This window comes from Phacochoerus africanus, chromosome 9, assembly GCF_016906955.1.
Source record: "Phacochoerus africanus isolate WHEZ1 chromosome 9, ROS_Pafr_v1, whole genome shotgun sequence".
In the NCBI taxonomy this organism is placed as follows: Eukaryota; Metazoa; Chordata; class Mammalia; order Artiodactyla; family Suidae; genus Phacochoerus; species Phacochoerus africanus.
The window spans coordinates 27824062-27843699 of NC_062552.1; the positions used below are offsets into that span (position 1 = coordinate 27824062).

The 19638-nt window shown below is 37.1% G+C and overlaps 1 protein-coding gene across 9 annotated transcripts in view; it reads right to left on the bottom strand.

Moving 5' to 3' along the window:
- Positions 1-19638, bottom strand: part of MLIP (muscular LMNA interacting protein) — a 232110-nt gene that overhangs the window by 72898 nt on the left and 139574 nt on the right. For 7 of the 9 annotated variants that reach the window (XM_047796250.1, XM_047796249.1, XM_047796248.1 and 4 more), the window contains 5 exons: positions 18515-18580; positions 18348-18431; positions 18172-18228; positions 11409-11453; positions 376-420 (listed from right to left, as the gene is read on the bottom strand). In XM_047796250.1, the coding sequence (XP_047652206.1) occupies positions 376-420; positions 11409-11453; positions 18172-18228; positions 18348-18431; positions 18515-18580 (297 nt within the window). The remainder of the gene's footprint in view (positions 1-375; positions 421-11408; positions 11454-18171; positions 18229-18347; positions 18432-18514; positions 18581-19638) is intronic. The other 2 variants (XM_047796245.1, XM_047796247.1) reach the window with 2 other exon arrangements.

Sequence of the window (19638 nt, forward strand, 5' to 3'; positions counted from 1 at the left end):
GGAACTTACCTTCCATGATCAAATGGGACCTTATCCTTGATCCCTGTTCTTATCTCTCCACCCGGAAGTGAGCTCCCTCCTTTAAATTCCATCAGCATCTTGCCTCTGACTCCGCCCATTCTATTCTGACACTGCTACCAGGATGTACATTACTGGAAAATAAGGTCTGTGTATATTTTTATGGATGTCTGTGACCTGTAAAACCACCATCATGGAGCTCCAGTAAAGCATCAGTGAATTTTTATTACACACCAAAGTAGATAAACTTAAATGTAGTGAATTTATTTTCAGTTCACCTTTGTTCAGATAAAGCCATCTTAAAAGGTAAGAATTTCCTAAAGTATCAGGGCTATGACTTAGTAAGAAGATACGTACCAGCTGAGTCTCAGATACCGTAGAAGAAGGTGAGGAGAGGTTTGCCTGAAAAATTATAAACACGATGTTTATTTAGTGAGATTCGTGATTTAGTAAAACAATATTTTTGTTTTTATGTATTCTGACTTTTTTATTATTTTAATATATGCCCATCGTAGAATTTTGATAAGTATTAAGTAAAGGGAAAAAATGTCATTATGCCACCCAACAATGATTTTTTTACATTTTTGGTACAATGCCTTACAGTATTTCTTCTACACATTTTTATTCAGCTCATATAATAGTGAATATGATGTTTTATATGTTGTTTTTCCTTAACATCTTAACACAAGCACTAGCATAGACGTCAAAATTTCTTCAGGGTGATGTGGTATTTCATTCTCTGCATACTTCATATTTTACTTTAAAATGCCAGCATTGCTGGATGTTTAATTTACAGCAAAATGAAACAATAGATTTTTCCTTAAATTACTTTTATATTTAAAATAAAGCTTTCAGAGTTCCCATTGTGGTTCATCGGGTTAAGAACCTGACGTAGTGGCTGTGAGCATGCAGGTTCGATCCCTGGCCTTGCTCAGTGGGATCCAGCATTGCCACAAACTGCAGTGTAGATAGTGGATGCAGCTCAGATCCTGCACTGCTGTGGCTGTGGTGTAGGCCTGCGGCTGCAACTCCAATTCAGCCCTGAGCCTGGGAACTTCCATATGCTGCAGGTGTGGCGCTGAAAGGAAAAATATAAAATAAAATAAAGCTTTTCATGATTTCATGAAAAAATTATTTGTTTTGTTTTTCTTTTTAGAGCTGCACCTGTGGCACATGAAAGTTCCCAGGCTGGGGGTTGAATCCAAGCCGCAGATGCTGGACTATGCACAGCCACAGTAATGCTACATCTGCAACCTACACCACAATTCATGGCAACACTGGATCCCCGACCCACCGAGCCAGGCCAGGGATTGAACCCGCATGCTCATGGATACTAGTTGGATTCGTTACTGCTGAGCCACAACAGGAATTCCCAATCATTTGGTTTTTACAATTGTTTTAAAGTGGAGGCTAACATTGTTTCATTGACCTTAGTTCCTGAATTCCACTCCTTTCTTCTGGATTTAGTTTCCTTCTTGCTGAAGTAAAGGTTTTGACAGTTTTTGCCCACTTTCCTATCTCAGACTTTGAAAATGTTTTTATTTTGTTCTCATCTTGAATGAGAGTTTACCTGGACACAGGATTCTAGGGTGATTGTTATTAATTCCCAGCATTTTGAGGACACTGTCCCCATGCTCTGGCTTCTGTCACTGCTGTCAACCCCGATCTAAATGTTACTTGGGGGTCAACCGTCTTCACACTTGGTTAGTGTGTAGGATCTCCCTCCATGACGTTCTGTAAGTTCACTGTGATGTGTCTGAGCTTGGACCGCTTTTATGTATCCTTTTTGGGGGAAACTGCTGTAGTCCTTCCTTCTGAATTTATATACCGGTCTTCGTTTCTGGAAAATCATCCATAAATCTCTTCAAATACTACCTCTCTCCCATTATATCTAATCTCTTCTTATAGAGCTTCTATTAAATATATTGTGGGGTTTTTTAATCCATCCACCATTTCTATAAAATTCCATAGTCAGATCTCTTCATGCTTCATCCAGGATGGTTTTCGTGTATCAGCCCCGTGGTTCACAAATTTTTCTTCAACTCTGTATTAATACATTTAACATGACCATTGAATTTTACATGTTAATGACATTATTTTTAACTTTCTAGAAGTTTGACCTGGTTCTTTAACAAGTCTTTTTTATGGTCTCCATAGCTCTTTTTAACTACTTCAACATTTTTATTGTATTTATAAATTCATTCCAGATTTTTCTATAATCTCTCATTGCTCAATCGCCTGTTCTCATGTCTGCTAACTCTCTTTCATGCCTCTGACCCCTGATGTTTTTACTCCACTTATATCTTTTAAATTTTTATTTTGAGCTCATCTTCAGTCAGGGTAATTTTAGTGATGATTTCTGTAGGTATCTGATAAGCCTGAGTTGGGAAACTACGCCTAAAATATATTTCATATTTGTCCCTGTGGGGGCCCCAGGAGCTTCACTGATTCAGGACAAATTTCAAACTTCTGTTTGATTTCATCACTCTCATATTCCTGAATTTCAAGGGTGGCAGGTCCCCACATCTTCAAGTTTCACAGGTTAAGGACTCATTTTCTTGTGGATGATGAAGTTACCACCCATAAATGCAAGGCAAAGACGGTGGAAGGATTTATCTTTTTTCTATTCCATGCTTCATGGCCATGTGACCTTCTAGGCTCTTGGGTGAACACAAAGGATTCATTCCCTGGTCTCAGTGAATGTTAAACTCTAAGCTCCTGGTTCCTGGCACCTGGATTCTAACGCACCTGTGTTCCCCCCTGAGCGTAAGCTCCTATTACTCCTACCTAGAGCTCCCTTTTCATGTCTGGCACTCAGAGTTCCTCTTTCTTGTAAATTGGGTTATATATCTATTTTAATAGTTATGTTTTATCAAGCTTTTCTGCCCTTAAATGGAAAGCCAAACTTCCACATTAGATCAGCCTTCAACGTTGATGAGAAATGGCCAAAAAATAGACGCACAGTTATAAATATATTTGGTCGAAAGAGGATAAAGTTGTTCTAAAATATCTCTATTCTTTTTGAACTTGCAAATATGTTCAGGATTTATTACAAGTGTGTTGATACTGTTTTTCCTCTCTGAGAGATGAATAACTGCAAACTGAAAGCTTCATGGTTAAGGCATCGCCAAGGACGTAGGCATGTGAATCGCCAAACAGGATGACAAGGCCCCTGCAGGCCTCTCGCTGTGTCCAGTATTGTTTGTCTTCTGATTTCTGACCCATCCATTCTTTACCAGGACAGTCACTGCTCGGTGCCAGTCCTGGTTGTGCTATGGCAGTAGGCTGTCCTGGCTAATTGCTCCCCACCTCTAAATGCTGTGAACCACTGAGCATCCACTGAGGTTTATGGCTACTCTGTTCTGCACAAAATTGCCCTTCAGAATGTCCATCACAGTGATTTTTCAGTTCATCTATGGTTTCATTTTTAACCTCACAATATGAGTAATAGTAATTCCTTCTAGCATCTTAGGATTTTCCCCCTTTAGTTAATTCTTCATTATTGCAGTAATGAGAGACTTTGTAAATTCCCTATGTTAAATGCCTTTATGAAATATGCTGAATTGAATGTATTTTGACTGAAGCAAAATAGTTAAATTTTTATCTCAATAATTATAGGGAAAAGGAGATCACACAATAAAAATAAAGTATTTGCACAATTTACATTGCTAACATTTTTCAACACAATGTGCTAAATAATACAAAAGTAACGTAGGAAAAAAGATAAACTGTCAGGCAAACATATTAATTAAATTAGGAAAAGACACAAATATCTTTGTATCCAGTTTCCATAAGTCCCAAAAATTTCTTCACTGAAAATTATGACACAACAATAAGATGCTTTAGATATCCCCAGGACATTTTTACTTCATCTAATATAAGGGATTTCATATCACTATTATGCGAAACTGTTTCCAGAGGGGAAAGAAAAACAGAATTAAATTTGAACCTCAGGGTGGAGTTAATATTTATAAAGCCATCTCCGATCCTTTACCAAAGAAAAAGAAAAAGAAATTCCAAAGAAAAAGAATATTGGCTTACATGTATCATCACAAATACAACCAGACTCTTTTAACTAATCCAGTTGTGTCAAACACTTTGAGAAGTCTCCTTCTGCTTGCCCAGTACAGGTTAATGTTGTTTATTAAATTCTGTAGCTATAGGTATGTTATAAACATTGCAGCAACTTATTTTTCAAAAGTAAGGAAGGATTGTTCCTTCAGTGAGCTGAAATTGAAGCCACGACTAGTGAGAGGAGGCTACTATATTTAAACAATTGTCAATAAGTTAACTAACCCAAGAGAAGCATTACGAGGTAGTAAACCTTGAAACTGGATTGAACAGCACTAAGGTTTATGTCACTAGTGTTTACCCAAGTTAATACTAACCTTGAAGAATATTAGAGATGGGTGTAAGAGTGGCTCTTATGTGAAACAAGATCCCAGGGTCTATATCCTATAGCCTTTGACATTATTTTAATTAGAAAAGAAAGGAAAGTGAGGAGAGAGTGGGAGCATTATAACCAGTATGTCATCATTAAACAAAGAGAACTTTAAAATGAACAGAGCAGTCAAAAATTTGTGAAAGTCAAAATTTCTTACTTCAAAGAAAATCTATTAAAGAGGTAAGTTATAAGCAAAGTAAAAGAGTTAAGACTGTGGAAAGCAACGAGGGTTTGAAATGCACTGAAAAATAAATTGCTACACAAGGCCACCACTTACACCAAGTCAGCTTTGGAGAAACCATTTTCCTCTTCTAAAGACCTCGTGCAGGGGCACATAAAATACAACCAAACAACCAAAGACCTTTTGTCATTGCCTAGAGTTGCTTTTCCCTGCAGTCGACAGCTTTTGCCTGTTCTTGACTCATGGGTGTCTGGTATCACACAAGCAGACACCCTGATGGGAAACTGGGACAAAATCAAGTTGCAGTGGCTCAAAAGCATTGAATAGTTGCTCTTGCCTTCTGCACTCTGCAGTTCTACTTTGGGCAAGTTAATTTTTTTTTTCCCCTTTCAGCATGCATGGCCCTCCCACCTGAATATAACATCCAATTCAATATCAATATAAGGTTTCTCTTTGACCTTTTCTCTGTTGACTTTAATTGTCCTGATGATTCTTTTGTTAAGGGTCAAAGAACTCTGATTAGTGGTAATGTGATAAATGAGTTATTTTCATTCTCCCAGATAAAACTGATCTACAGATAGGCAAAGAGACAAAAGTTAAAATATCAACAGAGCACCTAGTAGACCCTGAGTGCTGAGCTTCGCATTGAGGAAATATACAATGTTTAAATAATAAGACACTGCTTGACCCTTAGCTAGAAAGAGTTCCTACTGTATGTAAGGCACTACTCAAAGTGAAGCCAATGGGGAGCATCTTAAGTACCAGGACCGTACAGATGTATTATGACCCATCATATCTTTCTTGCTTCACACCGTTTATTCTAACTATCTGTCGACCTTACTCTGTATGACTATCTAACCAAAAGCCATTTTATAAGTTAGTAATATGTCCCCAAAAGATCTCAATACAAAAAGTAGAGTTGGAAGTGTTTTAAAAGTTTGACTCAGTAGTTAGGGAGGGATGATTCCATGTTGTTAGGAAGGTAATTGGTAGGCAGAATAAGTGGTCATAGTGACCAGTGAGAGTCATAGTTTATATGTGCAAACAAGAGATGAAAGATCAGATAGAGGGAGGTTTGGCCAAAATATGGTGCCTTCATGTTTGATGATGGATAAAATAATGGTGATAAGGATAAAAGGCACAATGAGGAAAAAAAAGAAAGAAGAATGATCAGTAGAGTGGAATTTCTTGCTTAAATCGTTCACAACTCATCAAATCTCTGGTCACAACCTACGGAAGCAGATATGGATGCAGGTCTGGACTGAGTGGATTGGCTTTGTCACCTCTTACACTAAGGTCTATGACTGTATTTGGGCATTTCATCTCTCAAACACTCCAGCTTAGCAACATTTCCAAGCATAGCAACAAGGGGACTGTGTGAGCTGGCTAAATTGGAGAAGATGACCTTTATTTGAATATCTGTATACAGAGAGGAAAATATTCTTAATAAAACTTGACACATTTTTAATATACTGTGATATTTTGAAAGCAATATGCTTCCATTGTAATGATATTTTTCTGTCCCTTAAGCTTATTAAAATGAGATTTTTACCTCTACACTATATCATATTCAATAAACCTGTCTGTTATTTCTCTGGCACTTAAAAGTAACTCATGAAATATAGAGAGTTTATTAAATAAGTTGTTACCAATAGAATATGACACCAAATGAGAAGATTTTTTAATAAATTAGTAATAGGTTCAAACACTTGCTCTATTTTTCTGAGGTTGCTCTTTATTAAGAAAGCACACTGCAGTTTTGAGTTCTGTGAGTAAAATGCATTTATACTGGTAGTAGTTAATGAAAAATAACTTTGTAAATAAAGAAATATTTACAAAGACAAGTGTAATGCAAAGAAAAAAATTATTTTCTCCTCCAAAGATAGAGTAAAAACAGAACGAAAGAGAAATATAATTACAAAATCCATTCCTATACCTAAGGGGGAAAGAAATTCTTTAAAAATGAGCACCAGGAGAAACAATCATTCTTATATTGACTGATAAATTATGAGTTAATTTACATGTAAGCAAATAATGTGAAACACTAGAGCTATAGTAAACTTTATCATTTCAGATGCTGTCACCACATATGAAATTATTCATTCAAAGTTTAGTCTGAAGGTTTTTAGGGATGAAGAAATAATTTAGACCGAGAATATAAATACTAACAGATAAAATATTTAAGGAAGACCAAATATTCCCAGCTTCTGTCGAAACACGCAGCATTAATGACAGGGACTTTGAATGAGAAAGACCTAGGCTGGATTTAGCCTCCTGTGTGACTTTATTTCCTCCTCTGTAAAATGGATATTTGGCATAATAACACCCACGCCCTGGGACTGGTGGAAGGTTAAATGAGATAGTTAAAACTCATTTGCCAAGTAAGAGGCACAAAACCTGAGTTATTATTATTGCTGCATTTGGCGTCTGTTAAAAAAACAATCAAGGGAAATATTAATGAAAAATTAATACAATCACTCCTACAAGTGACCTGGAGAACACGACATATTTGTGAGCCTGGCTGAAATTTTATTACACTCAAGAGATTCTCAATTAAATGACTTTAAAATAAACCGCAATTCAAGTACACCAAGAATTGAAGAAAAACTGTGACTTCAATTCATCTAAATTGATGCTACTTCATTGCATCCGGCTCATCGTAAACAAGGCAGACAATGTGAAATGTAACAAGATGTGCGATCAAGATTAAGAAAAGAAAAGGAATTGTTTTACCTAGACTTTCTTTCTTTTTTTTTTTTTTTAATGAAGGAAAGCCATCCTTCCACTAAAGGCTTTCTAAAGAGGGATTAGTACTATAATGTCTTGTTATTTAATTAAACCACTATCATTATCCCAGGAAAACTGGAAATCCAATGGACACATGGAAAACTAGCAACTCCATACATTTGTTTTAATATCAGCTCTCTGGCTAGCTCTCCTCTAATTCCTGTGAGAAAGTATCTTATTCTTTACTATTTGAGTGGTTTATTCTCCCTCACTGTAGCTTCAGAAATGGGGCCCCTGGTGTTCTGTTCACTCCTCCTACCTCTCAGTGACTCCACGTGAGACCTGGGATATAGCAGACACTCAAATATTTGTCAAATCAATGAAAAGGAGTGGAAAATTGAATAAAAAAAAGAGCTAGAAAATCCTGACTCTACTTTGTACTTGTCACAATTCATAGATAATATATTTCTTTTTTTTTTTCTTTCTTCTTTCTTCTTTCTTTTTTTTTTTTTTGTCTTTTTAGGCCCGTACCCATGGCATATTGAAGTTCCCAGGCTAGGGGTCAAAAAAGAGCTGTAGCTGCCGGCCTATACAACAGTCACAGCAACACAGTATCTGAGCTGTGTCTGCAACCTACACCGCAGCTCATGGCAATGCCAGATCCTTAACCCACTGAGCAAGGCCAAGGGATTAAGCCTGCATCCTCATTGATACTAGTCAGGTTTGTTATTGCTGAGCCACAACAGGAAGTCCTATACACTGTATTTCTAAGAGCACCCAGAAATAGGGATTTTGAGTAGACTGTGCTAATCTGTTGAGATCTTCAAGTGTAAAAAAACTTTTTTTCTTAGTTCTAATTTTAAAATCTTCCCTTTCTCCCTCTGAGGTGTGGAAGTTGGTAAACTGCATGATCCCTGCTTTGGGATTGAATCTAAGAATCTCTACAAAGGCAATGACACACCAAGTCCCAGCAGGTGTAGACAGTGAAGATGTCTACTTTCTTCAAAGTTTTGAAGAGAGATGGTAGAATATTAAAATGTTACAGTCCATAAGATTCTCAGATTTGCTTTTGAGTTTCCATGGGAGAGGAAGGGAGAAAAATAAAGAGATTAATTAATTAACTAAGTGAAAACTATTCAAGTCCCACTTAATATGAGGCAGGTATAGCTCTATCAATACAAATATTAGAATTTCTAGAAGAAAATGTTACATTGTCATTCTTTTTTAAAAATCAGAACATACAGTAGTTAAGATTGTTTGTTCACATAAGATTGGGGCTTACTGTTAAGAAAGACTTCTGTTCTAAAATTTCATTTTTTTCCCCTCAAAAAAAAAAAAAGTATCAGGAATTCCCATTATGGCTCAGCGGGTTAAAAACCTGACATAGTGTCTCTGAGGATATAGGTTTGATCCCATCCCTGGCCTTGCTCAGTGAGTTTAGGATCCAGTGTTGCTGCAAGCTGGCATTGCTATGGCTGTGGCGTAGGCTGGCAGCTGCAGCTCCAATATGACCTCTAGCCAGGGAACTTCCATATGCTGCAGGTGCAGCCCTAAAAAGGAAAAAAAAGAAGAAGAAGAAGAAAATAAATGTATCAGGCATCACTTAGTAAAGGTACTAACTGCAGCCAAATATTTACAAGTATGACTTCCTTACACTGGCACCAAAAACTAGTTTTCACATTCCACCATAAAATGATCCCAGACAGTCTTCCAAAAGACAGGGACATATTAGAGGTGTCAGGAACCACAATTCAAATGTCACATTGTAAGAGAATGTGAAAAACAAAGCTTTCTCACTCAAGAAACCAAATTTAATCAAAGGCTCTGATCTGAATCAGAGTTTATATTTGTTCTGGTCTATATTGAATCTATTTGATGATTCAGTGTTAACTGTGAATGACTCAAACGCTTTTACAAAGTTTGGGGCAAATGTTATCCTACTTAAATTAAGTTGGATAAATGACAGAAGAATCATTTGAAAGAACTTCCAACTATGGAGATGGAAGCAGCCCCTCCAGAGTTATTTCAATAACTATCAAGTATCCACTCGCAAGAGGGATGGGAAAAGGAATCAGCCCTCTGCCCCTTATTGTGAATGAGTCTAAATCAGAGGCACCTGGGTCAAAAGTAGGAGTGGGTGAGAAAGGAGAGAGAAGAAAATATTCTAGCTACTTTTTCTTGGGTCTGGCTCTTGAGAATGTCTTAGTCACAAAACACATAGAAACATCTTTGGGGAATTTTCTGTTCTTATACTCAACTGGAGAATCATGGCGCTCAGCTAAATCACGGCATCTCTAGTCTTCCCAAGATAAGTGGGAGGAAGAGAAGGAAGAAAATGTGGATGAAGGAGAAAATAAAGGAAACAAAGAGGAAGAAATGGGAGAACTATTATTTATCAGGTCATTTCTGTGTGCCAGGATTACATCAAGGGCTTTGCATACATTAGCTGTTATAAATTTTACATCAACCAAACATTAGTATCCCAATCTTATAAATGAAAAAACTAAGGCGCAGGGAGGTTAAGTGACTTTCCAGGATCCATTATCAAGCAGCAACATTGTAATTAAAACTCGAGTATAGCTTCTTAAATGTCTTTACTCCTTTAAGCATTGCTCCAAATGACTTCCAATAACAACAGAAAATAACAGAGAAAACTTTTTTAATAATTTTTATTTTTTCCATTATAGATGGTTCACAGTGTTCTGTCAATTTTCTACCTACAGCAGTGACCCAGTCACACATACACACACTCACACACACACACATATATTCTTTTTCTCACATTATCCTCCATCATTTTCCACTGCAAGTGACTAGAGAAAAAACTTAAAATATGTCCTAAGCCATGTTCCTATACAGATCCTATAAACATTTCCTGAAAGTGGTAAAGTTCAGTCTCATCACCCAATTTATCATTTGCCTTAGGGAGGTTCAAATGAAGGTAGAAATGTATAAATTACAAAGAAGGTAAGTTACAAAATTTCTATTTACAGGTTTTTGACTCTGGATGACGGTGATGGTGAAAACTACATATTAGAAAATAGAAAGTATAAACTAAAAGGAATAGATGACTGGTTTGTTTTAAATTAAACACTAAATACTTGCCTAGGAGAAAATCTTATTTATTCAAATATTTTGTTTGGTCAGAAGCAGAAGTTGGACACGTGATGGATTAATTGGTGAATAAAGAGTAGGAATGGGGTGAGGCTATGTGTGTGTGTGTACGTCTAGGACATTTGCAGCCAACTTCTTAGAATTAATTGAATCAAGTGTGTGGGTCTGCATCTACATACTCATTATTAATGTATTTTTACTCATAGATGGAAATTGATTTATTTGATAAAAATTTAAAGGCAAGAAAGCAGAGTTCCCATTGTGGCTCAGCGGTAACAAACCCAACTAGTATCCAAGAGGACACGGGTTTGATCCCTGGCTCACTCAGTGGGTTAAGGATCTGGTGTTGCCAGGAGCTGTAGTGTAGATCACAGATGTGGCTCGGATCCCATGTGGCTGTGGCTGTGACATGAGCCAGCAGCTCAAGCTCTAATCTGACCCCTAGCCTGGGAACTTCCATGTGCCATGGGTATGGCCCAAAAAAGACAATAAATAAATAAACAAACAAACAAACAAATGCAACAAACTGGTCAAAACCAGCTAAATTGGCAACCCTATTGGAAATGGACAAATCTTAATGTTTCCATTTATGAGTTGCCTCTTTCATAATAAGCACGATAAATCATTACAAAAATGAAAATGTCATCTAAGCCTTGATAATTAGGAAGACAGAGAGCAGGTGTTGGAGTTCTGTTTTATTCAGCCAAACTAATCAAATGAGACCTCACTTAAGAAGGAATTTATTCGATAAACTTACCAGACTTAACCTGATTTTTCACATCTGGGCCAATCAAATCATCCTACCCCTTCCATTTATGAAAAATTCAACTAACTCAATTTAAATCACTGTATAATTGAGTTCCCTCCAAAGCATGCACATGCACCCATTTAAAAAGCCATATGTACAGTTATGAAGGGACTTACATATTTGGTTTCTCGACCAGCTGCTCTCGGGAGAGTTGTAGGTATCTGTATGAAAATAAAAACAATCGTACTACTCAAGTAATCAAGAAAACACTGAAAGATTCAACTTTTGGCACATGTTCACCTCTTTCTTCCTATTAAGACTTCCTAATCATTACTCTCTCTTTTCTATACAAAATCCTCTGTTCCTTTGAGAATCATTTCATTAAACACCATCACTTTATTATTCTTTCCCCTGCGGTTATCAATCAGCTTTCTAGGAAATTTTATCCTACTTATTGACGATGTTCACTCATGGATCATAACAGCTCCTTGTGTTATTTTTGGCAATTTCAAAATTCACACAGACATCTCTATCTTCTCAATTCTTTGAGCTGCTCAGCTCCAAAGATATTCTCATCTACTCCATGTAAATCACCCACTTCCAGGACTGTTCCTAGATGTTGCCTTCACAAATAAAATGGAAAACCTCTGAAATTTTATTTCTAGCATCCTCCTCTTAGAATCTACCTCCCATCTACCGTCTTCATTTCTCAATATACCAACACATTTTTTCAGTCTCACTGAGACTTCAAAATCAATGAGTCTTCTCAGCTCCATTATGGCTTTACAGCCTCTTTCATTACATATGTTTCATGTTCTCAGCCATTTAAATACCTTAATTTATCTTGCTTCTTTCTCCACTTGTGACAAACTCACAAAAACTAAAAACAAAAACCTGGATGAATTTCCCACCATGGCCCAGTGGGTTAAGAATCTAACTGCAGCAGCTTGGGTCTCTGCTGTGACTTGGATTTAATCCCTGGCCTGGGAACAACCACATGGCACAAAATAGTGTGTGTGTGTGTGTGTGTGTGTGTGTGTGTGTGTGTGTGTGTGTATGACTGGGTCAGTTTGCTGTACAGCAGAAATTGGCACAACATTGTAAAGCAACTATACTTTAATAAAAAAATTTAAATATATACATACACACAGAAAAATTAAAAAAAAAAAAGATGGACCATATCATCTATTGTCTCTAAATTTGTACTTGAGATGCAAAACATGGCTGGGGGAACTCCCTCAACCAAGGTAACTGACTTAAATATAAATTATGAAATAATACTGTACATAAAACATAAGAAATTAGCTACTGATACATGCAAAACTAGGGGTGAATCTTAATGGTTTTCTACTAAGTATAAAAAGTCAGGTTCAAAAGACTACATTCTATATGATTCTATTTTTATGACTTTCTTGAAAAGGCAAATGTGTACAGAGAAAAGATCAGGGCTGCTCACACTTGGGTTGCAGGGAGAGAGGCACCACAAAGGAACATAGGGAAACATTTTCTTTTTCTTTTTTTGTCTTTTTAGGGCTGTACCCACGGCAAATGGAAGTTCCCAGGCTAGGGGTCAAATCAGAGCTACAGCTGCTGGCCTACACTACAGCCACAGCAATGTGGGATCTGAGTCACATCTGCAACATACACCACAGCTCACAGCAAGGCTGGATCCTTAACCCACTGGGTGAGGCCAGGGATCAAACCCCTATCCTCATGGATACTAGTCAGGTTCATTACCACTGAGTCACAATGGGAACCCTAAGGAAAAGCTTTGATTGGACAGAAGCTTTGTATCTTGGATGCGGTGGTCACCATACAACTCTGCCTTGTCAAAACTCAAAGAACCAAGGGTTCCCATTGTGGTTCAGCAGGTTAAGAACCCAACATTGTCCTTGTGAAGATGTGGATCTGATCCCTGGCTTCACTCAGAAGGTTAAGAAACCAGCATTGCTGTGGCGTAGATGGCAGATGCTGCTGGGATCCAGTGTTGCCATGGCAGTAGCATAGACCTGAAGATGCAGCTCTGATTTAATACCTAGCCTGGCAACTTCCATATGCCACAGGTGTAGCCATTAAAAAAAAAAAAAAAAAAACACCTCATAGAACTATATGCAAAAATGGAAAATTTTACAGTGGGTAAATTATACCCGAATAAACTTGACTTTTAAAACAGAACTATATAGGCTACAATAAAGAACTTTAACATAAGGATTGAACAATAGAATAGATGCTGAACAAATACTTGAACTGGAATATCAGATCGAGGAATTCTCTTAGAGGAATTAGGAAGCAATAAGTAGAAAATATTTAAAGATTAAGGAACACAGACTACAGAAGCAAAAGTGACAAATGAGCATTGTAAAAGACCTAGAGAAAAGAAATATTTGAAAAAATAATGACTGGAGTTCCCGTCATGGCGCAACAGAAACCATGAGGTTTTGGGTTTGATCCCTGGCCTTGCTCAGTGAGTTAAGGATCCGGCATTGTTGTAAGCTTGGTGTAGGTTGCAGGCCCAGCTCAGATATGGCGTGGCTGTGGCTGTGGTGTAGGCCAGCTGCTGTGGCTCCAATTAGACTCCTAGCCTGGGAACATCCATGTGTTGCGGGTGAAGCCCTAAAAATTTTTTAAAAATTATGACTAGGAGTTCCCATCATGGCACAGCAGAAATGAATCCAACTACGAACCATGAGGTTGTAGGTTCGATCCCTGGCCTTGCTCAGTGGGTTAAGGATCCAGCACTGCTGTGAGCTGTGGTGTAGGTCAGACATGGCTTGGATCTGGCATTGCAGTGGCTGTGGTGTAGGCCGGCAGATGGGCTCTGATTAGACTTCTAGCTTGAGAACCCCCATATGCTGAGGGTGCGACCCCAAAAAGCAAAAAAGAAAAAAAGAATGACTAAAAATATCCTAACTGTAAGGGGAAGAAGAGATTGAAAACTTCAGAGGAAAGGTCAAAGACAGTACCAATCTAGATACATAAGAGAAAAAAAATGCACACCTAGATACATAATAGGAAAAATCAGTAAATCATAAAGATAAAATTCTAGAAGATTACAGTGTCACTCTGTAAATGATCACTCTGTACACAGGAGCAAATACCATGCTGACAAAATACTTCACAAGATATGTTGTTGAAAAAAAAGAATCTAGGCTAAAAAAAAGCTGAAGAGAGAGGACCTATAATTCTATGTCCAGTAAAACTATAATTTAAATGAAAGGACAAAATAATGATATTCTCAGAGACACAGACCATAGAATCAGTATAAAAAGACCTTGCTGAATACAATTTTCAGCAAGAGTTCAACAAGAAGAAAAAGAAATCCAAGAGAAAGCAATGAATATGTGAGTAATATGGATCTAAAGAAAGAAGAATGTCTAAATAAAGAATAAATCAAGAAAAATATAACCATTAAAAATCAGATATAGAAGTCCAAAAATACTAACAAATTATGTATGTGTATGTATGTGTGTTTATATATATATATGTATGTATATATAAATCTTGATTATTAATTTTAGAAAGAGACATTTGTAAGCTTTAAAATTGAATTTTGTTTGTTTCATATTTAGGTTTTTATTTTTTCTATTATAGTTGACTTATAAAAGCTTTAAAATTGAAATGAAAATAAACATAATTATTGTCTTTAATACCTTACATATAACTATGAAAAGTAACAAAAATGCAAAATAAAATTCAAACTAGTAAATGTCAAAACATCCAAAGGAAAGCAGTAAAGTCAAAAAAGAAAATATTTTATGTGGAAAATATAAAATAAGATAGCAGAAATTAGTCTTAACTAGTCCATTGTTAAAGGCTTAACAAGGTCGATTAAGGTCCCAGATATACAGAATTCCAAATAGAATATAAAATTGATATCCAGAAATATGCTGTCTTGAAGTAAGACAAGAGTGTACAAAAAGATAAAAAAAATAAGTAAAAATAGTTTTAAAAAAGTAATACAAGACATCTAGGAAAACTTGAAATAAAAATTACATATATGGAGTTCCCATCATGCCACAGTGGAGACGAATCCAACTAGGAACCATGAGGTTGCGGGTTCGATCCCTGGCCTCACTCAGTGGGTTAAGGATCAGGCATTGCCATGAGCTGTGGTGTAGGTTACAGATGCGGCTCAGATCCTGTGTTGCTGTCCCTCTGGAGCAGGCCAGCAGCTGTAGCTCCGACTGGACCCCTAGCCTGGGAATCTCCATATGCCACAGGTGAGGCCCTAAATAGCAAAAAAAAAAAAAAAAAAAAAAAAAAAATTACATATATGTCACTCTTTTCATACTAGGCTAAAAAGAACAACCTTAGGTTCAAAAGGATTGTATATGCTAGTAAATGCTAGAAAAATCAAAAAGGTAAGAATGAACACCAACATATATGAAACAGCGATATAGTTTCAAAATCAAAGTCAAATCTAATAAACACTTCTCTAGCCTTATTTGTTTGTTTTTTCTTGGCAGCCATCACCACAATTACACACTCTTAAACACTATGCTCATGTAGCTTCCCTGCCACACTGCTCTGACTGCAATGGACTTTCATTCTCCTTTTTGTCTTTTTTTTTTTTTTTGTCTTTTTAGGGCCGCACCTGCAGCATGTGGAGGTTCCCAGGCTAGGGGTCTAATCGGATCTGCAGCTGCCGGCCACAGCCACAGCCACAGCAACAGCAACACCAGATCCCAGCTGCATCTGCGACCTACGCCACAGCCACAGCAACGCCAGATCCAAGCCACGTCTGCAACCTACACTACAGCTCACAGCAATGCCAGATCCTTAACCCACTGAGCAAGGCCAGGGATCGAACCCGTAACCTCATGGTTCCTAGTTGGATCGTTTCTGCTGCACCACGAGGGGAACTCCGACTTTCATTCTCCTTGACTGGACCTGTGATGTTTTATTTCTGGGAGTTGTACGGGGCGCTCACAACATTGCCATGCTAGTCACCCCCAATCCCTCTGACCATCTCCAGATGCACAGGTTTAAAGCCTCCTTGATACACCCTTCAAGCCCACCTTGTCCAAAATAAGCATAACTCTCTTCCTTCTACCACACTGAGCCTCCTTCACGGTTGTCTATGCTCGAGGCAGACCAGAAGCTCATCTCTGCTTCCTTACTGACATTTAAACCAAGCAAGTCTGCAATAACTCTTTCAAACCCCATGCAGTAGGATTCTTTAAACCTATCCTAACCAGTGGATTCTTTGAACCTATCCTATCCAGGCCACTATCCTTGCCCTTCCAACCTCATGAACTTCCTCACTGCAGCATCAGGATTTTTCTCAGTGGCTTCATATTATTCCCCCCATGTTTTTGAATCTTACAATTTTCCGTGGAACCCAAACTTCATGCTCAACCCACGTTCTCACCTCCTCTCACTGTTCACCCCAGGCTCATCGTACTGCACTATACTGGCCTTGTTCATATACCTGAAGCTCTTTCCTGCCAGGACTTTCCATGTGCCTACTCCTCTGGCTGAGAGCTATTCTCCCTGAATTGATTTCTTTCCAACTTGGTCTCAGCTGGAATCCTCCTCTCAGATTGCTGCAACCAAAGTATACCTTGGAGATTACTCTGCCTTGCTCACCCTGATCACTGCGGTGCCTCGCAGCACCAAGCCCACAGTAAGCACCAAATAAAAATGTGTTAAATGAAATAACCGCCTTCAATTGAGTAGTCCCCAAAAATGTATTTAACACTATAAGCATTAAAGATTTGTTAAACAAATCAATAATACAGTCCTATTCCTAGTACACATTTAATATAACTGGGGTATTTTTTTATGTCCAATAAATGAAATGAGAAAAAGATAAATTTAAAATGTGTAGTCTGTCCAGCAAATCAAAATTTTCTATTTTTAGATTAAAAGACTTAAAGAATATATAACCCAATAGATTACACATAAAGAAGCTATAATTATCCATGTGCAGGTCCTCTCTATTAAAATATAATTCTTAATATTGACTGAAATTGATTATCTGGCTTCCATGTCATTATTAAAGAATGTTTGTCTATAATGTTCCAACTTAAAATTAGAGATGCTCTTAATTACGGACAATTCTATACATTTAAAATCTACATTATAAACATAATGCCCAATTTTTAAAAAGAATATACAAAAAGTATTTATGCTAATTCCAATAGAGAAAATAAGACAGCCAAAAAAAACCCCTAACAATTACCAATAAAGAAAAGCACTGAAATTTAGTGCTCTGTACTACACATTCAAAAAAAAAAAATTGGAGAAATACAATATCTTAAATGAAAATGGATACATGATAAGAAGGAAATATTTAAATATTCAATGGTAACATTTAATACTATAGTAGCCTTCTAATCTAAACTATCCAGGATTCTGTCCTTTTTAATCAAAGAACAATGAAATGAATTCAGCCAACCAAAAGAGAATTCCAGAAATGATACCTATGTTAAAGCTCTTAGACAAATAGTACTTTAATCTACCTCATTTTCCATTTCTGCAATTCCAGAGCTGTGAAGTACATGAGGCCTGAAGCTATGGTTTACGATGAGAATAAGTCACAAATTCTACATACAGTTCGATATCTTAAATACACGGCCTAATACTTTGGCTTCAAACTGTTTTGAACTTGACTCATAGTTAGAAATAGATTTTACTGCAACCCATACACATAAACCTACATATGTACATGTAAACAAATTGAAACAAGCATCAACGATACATACTCACTACTTAAAATAATAGAGTCTGATATTTCACATTCTTACTATTCTATTTTATTTTACTTTGTTCTATTTTTAAAAAACTGTTTGCTAAAAACAGAAACAACAAAAAAGCAGAAACCAAAACAAAATGCTGGTTGCTGTCTCCTAATTTCCCAAATCACTATGGGACCTTTAAAAATCATTCATCTAGTAATTCTTAATGCTCAGTAAATTATATTAAATATATACATACTTTGATTGAGTCAGAACTCAATGTCTGTAGAGAACTTGAAGGAGAATCAGAAGAATGCTAGAAGGGAATAAAAAAGAAAAGGACAAGCTTGTGATGCACCCATCTTAGTCAAGTGGAGGGAAATGAAGTGAAGCAAAGCAAAGGTTTGAATTGCACATTCTAGTCTAAGGCATTACCATAGACAAGGAATCCTGTAAGACCTTATCAATGGTAGCACAGACCTCTTCAGTTTGCTGCCTGAGCTGTGCAGGGAAACACAACTGGAAGAATTGAAACCAGGTACTGGGTTAGCAAAGAGTTTCGGGACTGCATTTCAAAAGCAGGGGTGATGTGAAGCCATTACCTCCAGAGGTGGGTCTAAGGTGTTGTCCTTGGAGATGCCCTCAGTCTTGACTGGTTCATCTAGTGCCTAGTGGTAATAAATGAAAGAGTTCTACCATGAGGCTTTTAGTCAACTATAAATGCAGTAAAGTCTGAATTCAAAGAAAGCCCTGTATGTCTCAATGTTTCCAAGAAGAAAACTCTTTGAACAACTGTATGAGTTATTCTCTGACATGGAGTCTCTGCCCACAATTGTCCTGCTTCTCCAATATAGGCTGCTGGGGTAAAGAAAGGAGGCTGACCTTTTAAGCACACAAGCGAGAACTTGGACCTCAGATACATCCAGATGAGCCCTGTCCCACCCGCAAAGAAGTCACATTTGGAAGTTACAAGGAGAAATATCAATGATGTAGCCATTTCTCAATATCACAAAAGCTATTCTAGAGGAAAGGCTTCAGGGCCAGTTTACAAGAAACACACAAGAGAATCTTGCCTCATTTTAAATCATTTCTATTCAAAAAGTGTTGGCTACCTTACTGCTAGACTTGGCCTCAAATGTCATGACTATTTTTGAAACTTTTTATATATTGTGACATATTTCACACATATCTAAGGAGATGTCTTGTTCACTGTATTATTCCACGGAAAGTACAAAGTAAAATACTGCAAAATAATAGAAGCCAGTGTCTATTCCTCCTCTCTTGCTTCTTCTCTTTCCTCATGAGAGGTAACCATTCTCCTCTGTTTTGCTTATCATCACATGAGTGTCTTTAATTTTTTCATCATACTAATAAAAGTATATATCACTACATAATACAAAAGATCGTTCTGTGCAATTCTTCTAATTTCATGTAAGTATAATATACGCTTCTGAAACTTGCTTTTTTTGTTCCTTGTTATTTTTCTGAGCCACTGTATAGAGCAACAAACAAAAACCTGTACACACTTAATGTATAAAACCAAAGGGTTTGGAAATAAGTATATATCTGTGAAACAATCTCCACAATCTACGCTGTAAACCTATCCATCACGTCTAAAAGCCTCCTCCCACCCTTTGTATTTATGTATTTTTCCATGTTTCCATCATTTCACCTCCACACATGATTCGCTACCTGCATATTCCACAGCAAAATGGATACTTGCTTC